The 13,709-nt window shown below is 38.7% G+C and overlaps 1 protein-coding gene across 24 annotated transcripts in view; it reads left to right on the top strand.

Moving 5' to 3' along the window:
- Positions 1 to 13,709, top strand: part of adgrb2 (adhesion G protein-coupled receptor B2) — a 264,320-nt gene that overhangs the window by 116,361 nt on the left and 134,250 nt on the right. For 23 of the 24 annotated variants that reach the window (XM_088329155.1, XM_088329151.1, XM_088329159.1 and 20 more), the window contains exon 5: positions 8,769 to 8,930. The exons of the other annotated variant lie outside the window; for it this stretch is intronic. In XM_088329155.1, the coding sequence (XP_088185281.1) occupies positions 8,769 to 8,930 (162 nt within the window). The remainder of the gene's footprint in view (positions 1 to 8,768; positions 8,931 to 13,709) is intronic. 24 annotated transcript variants of the gene reach the window in all.

Raw genomic sequence — 13,709 nt, 5'->3', positions numbered from 1 at the left:
ATATACATACAGCAGCGCTAATATTTAGTAACATTTCCCTTGGTCATTTTCACCTCGCTTGGGCGCGTTTGGTAGCCATACTAAAGCTTCTGGCAAACTTCTGGTTGAATATTTGACCACTCCTCTTGACAGATTTGGTGCAGTTCAGTTAAATTTTATGGCTTTCTGAAATCGACTTGTTTCTCTCGCATTCTCCACAAGCTCTCAATGGTGTTTAAGTCAGGACTTTGGAAAGGCCATTCTAAAACTTTAATTCTAGCCTGATTTAGCCAATCCATTACCATGTTTGATGTGTGTTTGTGGTCATTGTCCTTTTGGAACACCCAACTACACCCAATCTTCGGGCTGATGACTTTAGGTTATCTTGAAAAATTTGAAGGTAATCCTCCTTCTTCATTATCCGATTTACTCTCTGTAGAGCACCAATTCCATTGGCAGCAAAACAGCCCCACAGCATAATACTTCCACCACCATGCTTGACGGCATGGTGTATTGGGGGGTTAAAGGCTTCATCTTTTCTCCTCCAAATATATCGCTGGGCATTGTGGCCAAATAGCTTGATTTGTGTTTCGTCTGACAACAGATCTCTTCTCCAGAAGGTCTTATCTTTGTCCATGTGATCAGCAGCAAACTTCAGTCGAGCCTTAAGGTGCCACTTTTTCTTGCACGGCAGCCTCTCAGTCCATGGAGATGCAAAACACGCTTGACTGTGGACACCGCCACCTGTGTTCCAGCAGCTTCTAATTCTTGGCAGATTATTATTATTATTATTTTTTTCGTGATTGAATCTGAACCCTCCTGACCAATTTTCTCTCACCAGCAAGTGATAGGTTGGGTTTTCTTCCTGATCGTGGCAGTGACAAAACAGTGCCATACACTTTATACTTACAAACCAGTGTTTGCACTGTTGCTCTTGGGACCTGCAGCTGCTTTGAAATGTCTCCAAGTGTCTTTCCTGACTTGTTCAAGTCAATGATTCGCTTTTTCAGATCCATGCTTAGCTCCTATGACTCTCCCACTGTAGCGTTTGTGGGCGTTTGCATCCAATTAGCCCTATTTAAATGGCCTCAGAGAGGTCACTAGCCGTAGTCACTCATAATCACTCAGAACAAGTTAAAATACCATGTTATTAAGCTCATTTCACATGACACAACTTTCTAAGTCACCAAAAATGGCTCATTTGTGTTGCCGTAAGTACATTTTTGACCAAGCAGATTTGATCACTTTTTCTGTACACCTATAATGAATGAATGAATGAATGAATGAAAACTTTATTTCAACATTAAAATAAAAACAGGACAACAAAATAATGTCTCATAACATGTTCGAAAAGGGGTAGTCAGATGCAGATGACAATAAAGTAATAAAAGAACCAAACATCATTAACATTTTTTGTGACGAGGAACTATCTGTTCCAATAGCTCTATCAGAGAAAAACAGTTGTAGAAATAACTCAAAACTCTAGACTGCCATGACATTATGTTCTCCACAAGTGTATGTAAACGTTTGACCACAACTGTTCATTGCCACTCTTCGCTTTTGTTCTGAAAGAGTTGTAACAGAAACATGTATTTTCATACTGTTAGTTTTTAATGCAGTTATAAAAAAAATTGAAACACTTTTTGTGCCGCGTTTATCAAAATCATAATAATAATTATCATAAATCAAAGGGAGGGGGCTGAATTTTCCAAGGTGAAAATATCAGATCAGAATCGATTGATGATATTTACTTGGATCGGATCAATATCATCCCTAGTGAGAAACTGGCGCCTGCATGAAAATGCTGCAACATAAATAATGCAGCATCCTGTGCTTTGACCCCCACATAAAAGAGGCACTAATGACGGTTATCTTAGGGTTAATAACCATGCGTATGACTTATTATCGCTTAGTTGGCTCACATGTTACTGATGACAAATTACAAGATGATGTCTTAATATTGTATATGTGATTAAACGCTCACATTTAATAATGGAGAACATTTTGAAATGTACGGAGCGTTCCCACATGCTAATTACATGTAACCTGGATCTGATTAGTGCTATTTCGAGTCGTCATTTATTATGGAGGATTAAAGGATTATCGTTTTCTTTACGTGCGGCACAGTTCTTGTTGGTCTCGTGGGAACCTCCTGCGTGGGTTCAAATCCAGCTACCGGGTTTACTGTGCTTACTGTTTGTATGTTCTCCCCGTGCTTGTGTGGGTTTCCTCCCACATTCTAAAGACATGCATTTCAGGTGAATTGGCTAGTCCAAATTGTCCCTAGGTGTGACTGAGCGAGTGAGTTGACTGTCTCTGTGTGCCCTACGATTGGCTGGCAACCAGTTCAGGGTGTCCCCTGCCCACTGCCAGGAGATGGCTGGGATGGGCTCCAACCCCCTGCTACCCTAATAAGGATAAGCGGTACAGCTAATGAGATGAGATGATTATATATATATATATATATATATATATATATATATATATATATATATATATATATATATATATATATATATATATATGTGTATTCTAATTGTATTACAGAAAATAAAGAACACTATCACAATATTCACAATATTCATTCCTGTATATGGGAGAGACAGTTATTTTTCCCTTTTTTAAACATAAAAAAACAGTGTCTATTTAGAAAAAAATACAACAAATTATTTTTCCTATTTTAATTAGAGAAACAAATTAGCATATACCAGTTTTTCACAAGCAACGATGAGGCGCTGTAAAGTGAACCCATAAGTCGCTTTAATTGAAAAGTATTGGCAAGTTTCACACCAAATGTATGCGGATACTCTTAACGCCGACGCGCCTGCACACAAATCCCCTCTAGATTGAATATCTGACTATTTACTCGCACCTGATACCGACATCCTTTTTAATAGCACTCTCTGTGCCTCTGACTCCTACTCCTTTGAGCCTCCTTTCACAGTGTGGACTTAATTATTTATCACTATGATTTATTCAGCTTTGCTCAACAAGGCCAACTATATTCATCTTCAATTTTTCTCTCCGGCTCCCTCTCTCTATCTTTGTCCGACTTCGGGTTATTCCTATCCAACGAGGCATATTTTCCTTTTTTACTTTAGTTCTCAACTGGTCCGACTTCCATACCTGTCAATCTGCACGGCTCCATGCCCTTACAAACTGTCATATTTTCTCTTACAAAATACAAAAAAATCTTACACCATATTTTTTTTCAAACGTGTTTATTTATGTAGTTTAACATGTTATATTGTACATGTGTTTTGTTAATTAACATTTTGTTGTGAGAAACTGAGTTGCTCGACATGAATGAGGTTTATTATAAAAAAAGTGTCCGAAAATGTAAGTACCTTGGACGTTCACTGTAGAAGGAAAAAAATACATGCAAATATAATTAAGTCGAATTTCCTTATTCAAATTATTAATTTAATTCTGATTAAAGTGATAGCCACAAACCTGTCTTTTTTTTCATTTTCTTCTGTTATACTTCCTTTTTTTCTCAACTTCTTTATAAAACATATTACTTCGTAATACAATGCATCAAAGCAAGTGAGCCGTTTGAGAGACAGCTCTCTTTAATGATTTGAGCCAAAAAAGCCAGTTCTCTAAAAAGAGACAGACTTCCTTTCACTACACAACTACCACTGAATGATGCATGATGGGAAATCCCCAGGTGGCAGACGCAACCGCTCGCTTCGTTTGCAACGAAAAAAAAAAACGATACAGAGATAAAGGCTACCGCGGCGAACTCGTTTGACTTGATTGATTTGCCGTTTCGTGATAGTCGGTGTATACCGGGTGGTACCCATAATTGACAAATTTGCGTATTTCCGTACAGATTTTCTTGTACGTTGTACACGTCTTAAAATTCATAATAAACATACTTTGTACGGCAAAAACATACAGGTTGACAGGTATGGACTTCAGGGCCCACCCTGATTAAAAGCTATGACCCCCCCAAAAAAAAAAAACAATTACACTCAAATGTATCCAACAAAAGGATTGGGCAGTTTAAAGCAGATATAATAGACTATATTCACATTTTCAAAAAAAGAAAATATGTATTAACATTTTGGGCATGCACGTATACGGCGCACCGGGTTATAGGGCGCACCCCGAAAAAATAGTTTTTGGTCCTATTTTTGACATACATAAGACGCACCGGATTATAAGGCGCTACAATGGGAACGTCGACAAAACAGTCAGATAGTTCAGTCCAACTTATTACCCCATTAACATTCCGAAAGCTTGCAAAGACGCAAATACGTGTCGAGAACACGTGCGGATGCGGTGTCCGTACGATGTCACTCAAATGCATCGTTCCATCATTCGGAAGGTTAAAGTCTTGGGATTCAAGAAATGCCAACCATTCCTTAGTATCTATTTTCTTTTTCGCTCGCAACTTTACTGTGCATATGACAATAAACACTTGGAATTGAGTTTAATTTAAAAATAGACACTCCATTCCATCCATTATCTGCACCTCTTATCACAGAAACATCGAGTTCAGTCTGAAACAAGATACAGGGACAATATAAAACCCGGAGTAGCTCACCGAAGTCGTTGTGTTCATAGTAATGTGCAGCCAATGTCCTCTTATATCCGTGAGGGTAGTAAATCCAGGAGAATAAATATTTACAAATACAGAATAGAAAAAAATGCTTTCTCTATGCAGTCAGCCACGTGCTATACACATTCATCTTTTTCGGCCAATTGCAGGCTTTGTTTCGCTGTTCAAGCCAATGCCAGCCTGTAAATGATAAAAAGGATCCGCCCCTTGACCTCCGAATAACTTTAGCCAATAGTGATCTATTCAACTGATGATTGACACATCTTTTTTGGCCAATTGCAGGCTTTGTGTTGCCGTTTAAGCCAATGCCAGCCTGTAAATGATAAAAAGGATCCGCCCCTTGACCTCCGAATAACTTTAGCCAATAGTGATCGATTCAAATGATGATTGACACATTGGTTAGCCAATGAAACGCCGGTAAATAAATCCCAGCATACACCGCGTACTACTTGGCGTTCGGGGGAAAATTCAGTCGGCGGCTGCAAGTTAGTTGGAAAACTTTGCAATTTTAAAATTGATCCATAAATAAGGCGCACTGTATTATAAGGCGCATGGTCAGCTTTTGAAAAAAATAAAGGCTTTTAGGTGCGCCTTATAGTGCGGAAAATACGGTAATATTAATAAACCATTTGCCATACCTTTCAGCAGTGCCCCAATGACATACACTCATAAACAATTTTTGTATTTTGCAATCGTATTCCTTCTTCGACTCGTAATTGTCACTGTTTTCCACTTTTCATTCCCCCTATCACCATTTTTAGACGCATTATTATTTGCAGAAAAAAGAAACTGATCCAATAAAATCCCTATGAAATGAGATGTTTCCCAATTGACTGACCAGGAAGAAAAATCGAGCAGGGCATTTTCACCATCTACTGCTAAGAATGTATATTTATTTTCTTCTTAACATTAATTTGTACAGTAAAAGGCCCTCGACCCACTAAAAACTGGTCTGTGGAACACTTTTGGTTCCAGACCCACCAGTTGTGAAAACCTGCATCGTTAGAGCTTTAGATTTTAAGCAAGTGTTTGGGGCATTACTGAAACAAAAGCATTGGTTAAAGTTACAAGTTAATTCAGTAAATGTGTTACATCCAAGATGACTAACACCCAAAATGTCACTCTGAAAGTTACTATCTAGTTAAAGATTACAGTGCATACTCACATTGAAGTTGACTCCCTAACACTGCTCAAAAATAACCACGTCATACAATAATTAAAAATGTGTATACAAACTTTTGGAGGCAGTGAACCCATGTTCATATTTGTTGGCTTGAGTGATATTGAGAGCTAGCAAACAAACACAGCCGAGACACTCCACATCTATTTTGTCTTCTGTCATCAAACCAAAGACTTGGTTTCAGACATTTTCATTATTGGGTAATGTTTTATTTTTTCCCGCGGGCATGGTTCATAGTAAAAACAATTTTGGAAATGTAAAGAGTACAACTCAGCCCTCCCGTATTTTTGCTGGGTAATTGAGGATTTTATATGATAACGTGAGTTTTGGAGGAGTATTCGACTTTTTGCATCTAAAAAGTAGAGGGATAATGCAGTAATGGACCAGGTAGTAATGGCAGTAGAGTTACAAAATTTCACAGACGCTGCCCGACCTACAAACAAGTTAGGTTCCGGACGATTGTTCGTAAGTTGAATTTGTTCGTAAGTTGCTACAGTGTAATATTTTGTATGTTTAAGGTTTGTATAAGTATGTTTAAGGCTTGTATAATTAACCTGTATTGTTTTGTACTAAAAAAATAAACATTTAATGAAATAATATGCTCTATAAAAATAAAAAAAGTGAGGTTTTACTCACTTTTTTACCTGCGCTTCAAGAGGTCCTCCTCCGTGGTTAAAAAGTGGCAGAGAAAAAGAACAGTTCGACCATTTTCTCAACCGCATTAAGCTTTCATTTCGAAAGAAACGGCTCGCCTCCTCCTTATGCTTTACACTAACCATATTGAAAGAATGCACAAGATATTAGATAATAAAAACGTCAAAGTTCTTAGCACGCTAGCGTGGCGGGAAGAAGCACTACAGTACTGTCCTCTACTCCGAAAATGGTGCACACAATACAAAATCTAACTTACAGTAATGTCCGGATATTTTTCGACATCCCGAAAAAAAATATTATATGTGCCGGAATCCGAAAGTCGAATGTATGTAATTAGGGTGGCTTAATAAGCTACAGTACTCGCGAACAACAAAAGCATTGTCTTCCAGGAATGGGTTTACGTTGTTACGTGTTAGTCCCTACACTGTTTGTGGGTATACATTTTTATTCACATTCACGCTTAAGACAAAACTCTCATCTCTGCATATTTTTCGAATACAAAAATGATTATTTTACTTATTTATTTTCAAATACCCTGTTGGGTATTTGCAGGGTTGGGTAGGAATACTTTAACTGGATTACTTTCAATTACTTTTCGATTACTCCAATACCAAATATGCTAATAAAAGACAAAAGAAACTAAATATGAATACAATTATTGCTCACAACACGTGATAAGCTTTCTCTCCTGGCTTTGATCTCTTTGATCTCCGGCAAAACTAACATAAAATGCGACAGAAACAAAATGAAAATAAATCCAAACAGCTTGCCAACATAATTTTTCCCGTTCCATGTACCGTATTTTCCGCACTATAAGGCGCACCGGGTTATAGGGCGCACCCCGAAAAAGAAGCAAAACCAGAGCCGTTTAGGACCCGAAAGAGCCGGTTCCTTTTAGTGAGCTGAGCCGAAGAAGCCGGTTACTCTACTAACTTTACTCAACTACGTTCTACTTCAAAATACCGCATTTAGGACACAACGTCAGGGGAACCCGTGTATTTTTACTGTCATGCAACTTTGAAAGTTGTTCCTTAATAAGTAATTTTGAGCCCTCATTTTTGTGCGCTGGCTAGATTTTCTTGTGTGCTGAGAATGTGCGAGCAGTGCGCAATTGCGCACGCGCGCAGCTTAGGGCCCGGTCACCCAGCCGTTTACGGCTGAATCACGGCCAGAAATTTCTGCCTGTGAGGCGGACGCTATTGGACGCTTTGAGATCGCCATACAGACGAGATACAGCAGTGCTTAACACACGGTCGGAAATTCACGCGCGGTTGGCAGCGCGAAAAAGTTTTGCGCTGCTCAATACTTTAGAGCACGGGTACACAGCCTTTCACGGGCGTATCAAGGCTGAATTTCTGGCCGTGAAGCAGACGCTGTTGGGCGCTGTTGGACGCTTTGAGACCGCCATATAGACGAGATACAGCAGTGCTTTACTCGCGGTCGGAAATTCACACGCGGTTGGCCGCGCAAAAAAGTTTTGTAGGAGTCGGATTTGGGCACAACACCGGCTCGGGAGCTTTTATACCCGTGGTCCACACGAGAAAATGACGCGGAAATGACGCGATGAGGAAACGGAACAGTCGCCGGCGTCTGTTTTGCGGGCATACCACCGATGAACAGCGGGTTGGCCAATTTTGCGCATTTTCCATCGCGGGCAACCACGGGCAAAAAAAAAAACGCAAAATTTTACCCGCGATACAGACGCAAACGGCTGTGTGACCGGGCCCTTAGAGGGAACACTGGTCACAGTACTTAATACCGATAAAAATAATGTATTCCAGCAAAGCATTCCTTTTTAATTCGGCCCTTCTAAAACTGCAAACCGCGTTTTGCTTTGGCGGTTCCCCCCTCACTGAATCTTTTGCAAAATCTACCGAATTAGGGCACGCACTCATCCGCATGCACGTTAAATTTGGACATTGTGCAACCACCGCTTAAAGTGAAGCTCAGTGATAAAGCGACGCACGAAGAGCCTTGAGGTCACATTCATTATTGACTCGATTTTTTGTGTGGTGTGCGTGTACTCGGATGACGTTTATTTCAACAGCTAAAATTAGATGAGATGCGTAAAGTGGGAAGAGGACACACTCGGAATGGAATCGTTCCCTCTCTTAATTGGTTGGTGGCGTGCCTGTTGTAATTAGGGTCTTTGTTGGCTTTAGACGGTAAGTAATAGGTTTAATTAAATCATAGCTCTGCATTACTGCATGGCTTTGTCCAAGGAATGTGCTCATTTTCATTAATCGGTCATACTTCTCTCAACCGCTTACACCACTAATACCTTTGATGCCCCCCTCCTCCATTTTCCCTTGTGTCTTACGCCCCTCATTCCTCATCCCCATGTTTTTTGTTTGTTTGTGTGGGCTGTGCGTCTGTGGCCGTTTACAGTGCATGGACTGTGGCACGAGTGGTCATCATGGAGCCTTTGCTCTGTGACCTGTGGGCGGGGTACCAGGACCCGAACCAGGAAGTGCGCCAACGAAGGCGGGGCCGTGCCTTGCGGATGGCCCGAGACCCAGACCAAACTCTGCAACATTGCAGTGTGTCCTGGTTAGTATCGTGCACATCAATGGCAGAGTTGTTATGCCGTTTTCAGAAGTAACCATTTGATATTTCAGTCATTTACATCTCTTTCACTTATTTAGCCTTAATCATTCATGCATTTGAGTGTAATTATTTACTCCTTGGTGTAATCACCTGACTTCTTCATATATCTACTAATGCAATTGTCATTAAATCTTGTAAATAGTTTCAAGTGGTCTTTTTAGTCTGCATTTACAAAAAGTCCCCATTTTGACAAAGGGCTGGTCAGAAATAAGGATTTTTTCACTACCTCAAGAGTTTGTTTTTTGTCATAGCCTGCCTTCCTGGATAAAATTAATTGTGAGCCAACCTAGTCTCTGCATTTGCAAAACCATACTGCCTTGTTTTGTACCTCAAATTGCCTGAATAATCTGTTTCACGCAGAGAAATCTGGGTTCCCGGGGATCCTTGAAAAGTCTTAAAAACCATTGTTTTTTTAAATTTTAAAAATAAGGCCTTAATTTTATGTCAATTTTTTTTAAATTGTGAACACCTCAATAAGATCTATATTTGGTTGAACGGAAAAATATTTCATGACAATATTGTTTTGTTTTTTTAATAATTCACCAATACAATTTTGTGGGAACATTGTGTGACCACATTAACAAAACTATCCAAATAGTAATGTTTTAGTTGGGCATTTCAGAGCAGACGCATGTCTTAAGTCTACCCACAATACAAATAGCAACTTCAGACAGAGACATTTTACTTTGGACCATAGGAAGGTGTCAATTTAATGAAAAGTGTCCAGCGAAAGTTTTTCGCCATGGCAAAAAGCTGTGCCAGGTAATGTGTACGAGGCACAATGTATTTTGACTTTAAGCTGTGAAAAAAAATGAATGGAAAAAATGGATGGATGGGTTTTGAATTTAATTTTCCTTAAGCTGTAGGAACCCCAGAAATACCAGTCATTCCTTTTCATTCCCTAAACTGTCCTACCATTTCTAAAGCAGTCAAAAGTCTGACATAATTTTTCATACATCATTAAAAACACTCCTGATGAAATGACATAAACACAGATGTATATAGTACATTAGATCATTAAAATTGTTTGCTTATACACAAAAAGCCCAGTACCGGTCTACGGCCTAGTGTCTGCTGACCACTGGAGAATCGTTGCCCCACCGAAACATATTAAGTCCCAAAGAGGGCCAGTATTAAGTTTAGTTAACACTCAAAATAAGGGGATAAAATGTATTTGGAACTTGCAAGGAGGACCGGGAGATGTGCTCTCAGATAAGAAACATATTTCTTCCTAAAGCTCTCCTCCGAACCCCCTTCTTTTTATTAAATTATCAGGGTTAAAAAAACAGACTATCCCAAAAGGATGTGAAGATGAAAGAACAGCAACATTATTGGCCAATAGCAACAATTGTCAAAACAGGGACAGGATTTTAGTGTACCAACGTAAACCAAACTAATGGATGCTCAAGGTAACTTCTACTAGATGATTTACCAGACGCTGGACAAGGGTAGAATCCAGCTTTTTGTTTTGTTTTTGTTTTGGTAAGTTTTTAAATCAATCTATTCCATACCATATCTGATGCACAAGATAACAATGCAAGGCTAACTTAAAATGTTTGCTGTGATCCCTCAGAATCTCATTGAAACCAATATAATAATTTTTGGGGGATTGAGACGTAAATATGACCTACCAGCCAATCATTCCTGCACCTGCTTCCAACCGCCAGAGTTTATAAATTTCAACCGCTCACACAGCATTCCTTCTGGAAGAATGTTTTTCGATTCTTCATCACATTCATGCTTGGCTCGGTTTGGATTGTGGAGTGCGTCTACCCGATTGCTATTGTCTCCGAGATTACCTATTAGGCCTGCACCTTGTCAATATGTTGCTGGCACAGCACCTATCTAATTCTGCTGTCACGCTAGTGCTATCAATCTGATTGAGACTGTCCATCTAAAACATCTTCATTACGCTTTTACTACAAAATAGTTCTGCTCTTTAAAATCTTTTGAACTGACGAGGAATACACTGTGATCTATCCCTGAAGCTAGTTTCAGAGACTTATTTTTTTTTCCCCACAGATTTAAATATGAACGCAGCTCTAAACAGACAAAAACAAGTTCCTTTTGCGCTTTAGGTACACTTAATGTACGTGCATTATCTGTGCCCTTTAAAAGTCATTTATTTTGAAAGCACTGACATTAAAATGGGTGGAAAAATAACTTTAAATGCATCTTTATTTAACTTTGCATAAAAGCATGAACTGAAGTAGGAGTTTTTTTTCCAGAATTGTGTATCTTCTTCATGACTAGAACTGGACACTGCTACTAAGTTTGAGTGTTTTTGGAATGCTATGCCTTCTCTTTGTTTGATAAATGACTGTAAACGCCTCCCTAACATGCCTCAGCACTTTAGTGACATTGGACAAAGGCTTTATTGTTCATATGCGGTGTTAAAGAAACACTAGATGAGGAACGTCACGGTTTTAACACCTGTGAGGCCTTATTAATTCAGCCAGTATGTTGAAGTTCAAAGACAGGGCGTGTTTGAAATGATGAATACCGGAATGGTGGTGCCTAGCCAATAATCACCTACATCCCATTTGCGTTTTATCAATACAAGCATGTCACAATAAATGATGTATCTTTGAAATACCCAGGTGGATTTGCACTTAGCGTAATTGGTCTCTTCCTCTTTAATTTGTTTTTACAGGTCAGTGAATTGATTTGAAAGGTGTTTGCCCAAAATACATATGATGATGCATACTACTTCATTGATACATTTTGTCATATTAAAGTATCATATAATGTTGAGAAGCATTGTGTTGCAAATTGAGTACCAAGTCAATCGTTGTATTCATAATAAGAAAAAAAAAAACACACAAAAAAACTTGCTGTCGTTAATAATTCTAAAATGCAGTTATCGTTAGTCGTTTCCTACGAGGACGCCTCAACATTTTTGACAAAGTAATCGAAAACTAGCAATTGCACTGTTGCACTGAAACTCTTAGAGTAACAAATATGTTTACGTCGTTGTTCACTTTTCTCCCAACGCAAAATATAATTTGAACCTGCGTAAAATTGGACAGCCGATTGCTTAGCTGAGGCGATTGCGCTGACACTGTCTGGAACTTTAACTGTCGATTGATTTCACTGAAATTTCTTTTCAAAATACGACAAAACCCAGACAAACACTGAAGGGCTTTATTATTGATTAATGGTCTGACACTGCCCGAGGAAAACAATGCTTTTTTGCTGGAAAACATAATTGTAGTCAACATTAACGTAACATGTTCCATACTTCAGGGTTTGATTTAGACATTTAATAATTGAAATTGGCACTGTAGCCACCAAAACTCATGTAGCAAAACTAGAAGAAATAACATTCCATTATGGTCACAGAATTGACGCACCATCATGGGCCAAACCACAGCATTTTCAAGGAAAATAACCCCCAGGTATATTTTATTGGGCCATGTTCATTTCAGAACAGCAGAGACAACAGACACCCAACTGCACATTCACTCTCTCAAGTTTAGCCAATTCTCTGAGTATTTCCTTTATAAAGTTTGAAGCACATACTAATGATCATGACTGTCATAATGTTCACACTGTCAAGGACCCGCTCGGGGTGGCCCAGACACAATGCTTAAGCAAGGATAAAGTCAACAATGCGTTGTTTATTCGGTCCCTGTTCGGTACACAGGAAAGACAGATAATTGAGGCAACAGTATCTTGATAACCAGAAGCAGTTGTCATAGTCCAGGGCAATGTTCCCTCTAATTTTCCACGGGTCTGAGCGTTCACGCAAAGTCGGTGAGCAACGCTTGAAACAACAGTGAGCAACAGCAATCCCAAGTGTGGCAACTAAATCATTATCAAACATGTCCAAAACTTGACATCAACTTACGTTTTGCTGAGTTTCCGGCAATGCTAAATTATTTTTCACTTTTGAATGAATTGACTGAATTGACTACAAACGTAATTTGTTTTTACAACAATTCTTTCACAGGATTTCCATTTCTTTTTTTTCCTGGTATCTTTTGTCGCATAATACTAACATTTGTTGGGGCTTATTTAGTCAGTTGCACGATACAAAACTGTATTTAATCACATTTTTTAGTGGAAGTACAATGTTGGCAACAAGATTGACTTGGTATAATTGGAAATTATTTGAATGCAACACTAACCTTTTCTTCTTTTTCTGTTTTTTTTTCTATTTTTTATTAATTCCTTTAAAAAAAATCTCATTGTCTTTTTTTTTCTAGCTGTTACTTTTTTCTTTTGTGCTCTATTTTACTTTTTTCCTTTGTTTCTTTTATTTCTTTTTTTGGGGGGCTTTTTTTCTGAATTTTTCCTTCTTTTTCTCTTCCTTTTGTTTATTTTTTTCTTAGGTTTCACTACTTTTTCATTTTGATATTTTTTGCTTTTTTATTCTATTTTCCCCGCTTCCTTTAAGTCATTTGTGCACAATTTAACACAATAGTAGGTCTTGTAGGGATTAAAGAAGCAAAAACAACCTGAAGAGCCGTTTAGGACCCGAAAGAGACGGTTCTTTTTAGTGAGCCGAGTCGAAGAAGCCGGTTCTTGAAAAACTCTACTGACTTTACTCAACTTCATTCTACATTGACTTCAAAATACTGCATTTAGAACACAGCGTCAGGGGAAGCTGTGTATTTTTACCTTCATGCACTGTAACTTTGACTTAATTCATTTTTTAATTAGCAATTTCGAACCCTGATTTTTGTGAGCTGGCTAGATTTTCTTGTGCGCGGAAAAGCT

This window comes from Urocampus carinirostris, chromosome 2, assembly GCF_059441175.1.
Source record: "Urocampus carinirostris isolate Australia breed hairy pipefish chromosome 2, RoL_Ucar_1.0, whole genome shotgun sequence".
In the NCBI taxonomy this organism is placed as follows: domain Eukaryota; kingdom Metazoa; phylum Chordata; class Actinopteri; order Syngnathiformes; family Syngnathidae; genus Urocampus; species Urocampus carinirostris.
The sequence above is the reverse complement of the archived record's forward strand: the minus strand, read 5'-3'. Positions and strand labels throughout refer to the sequence as shown.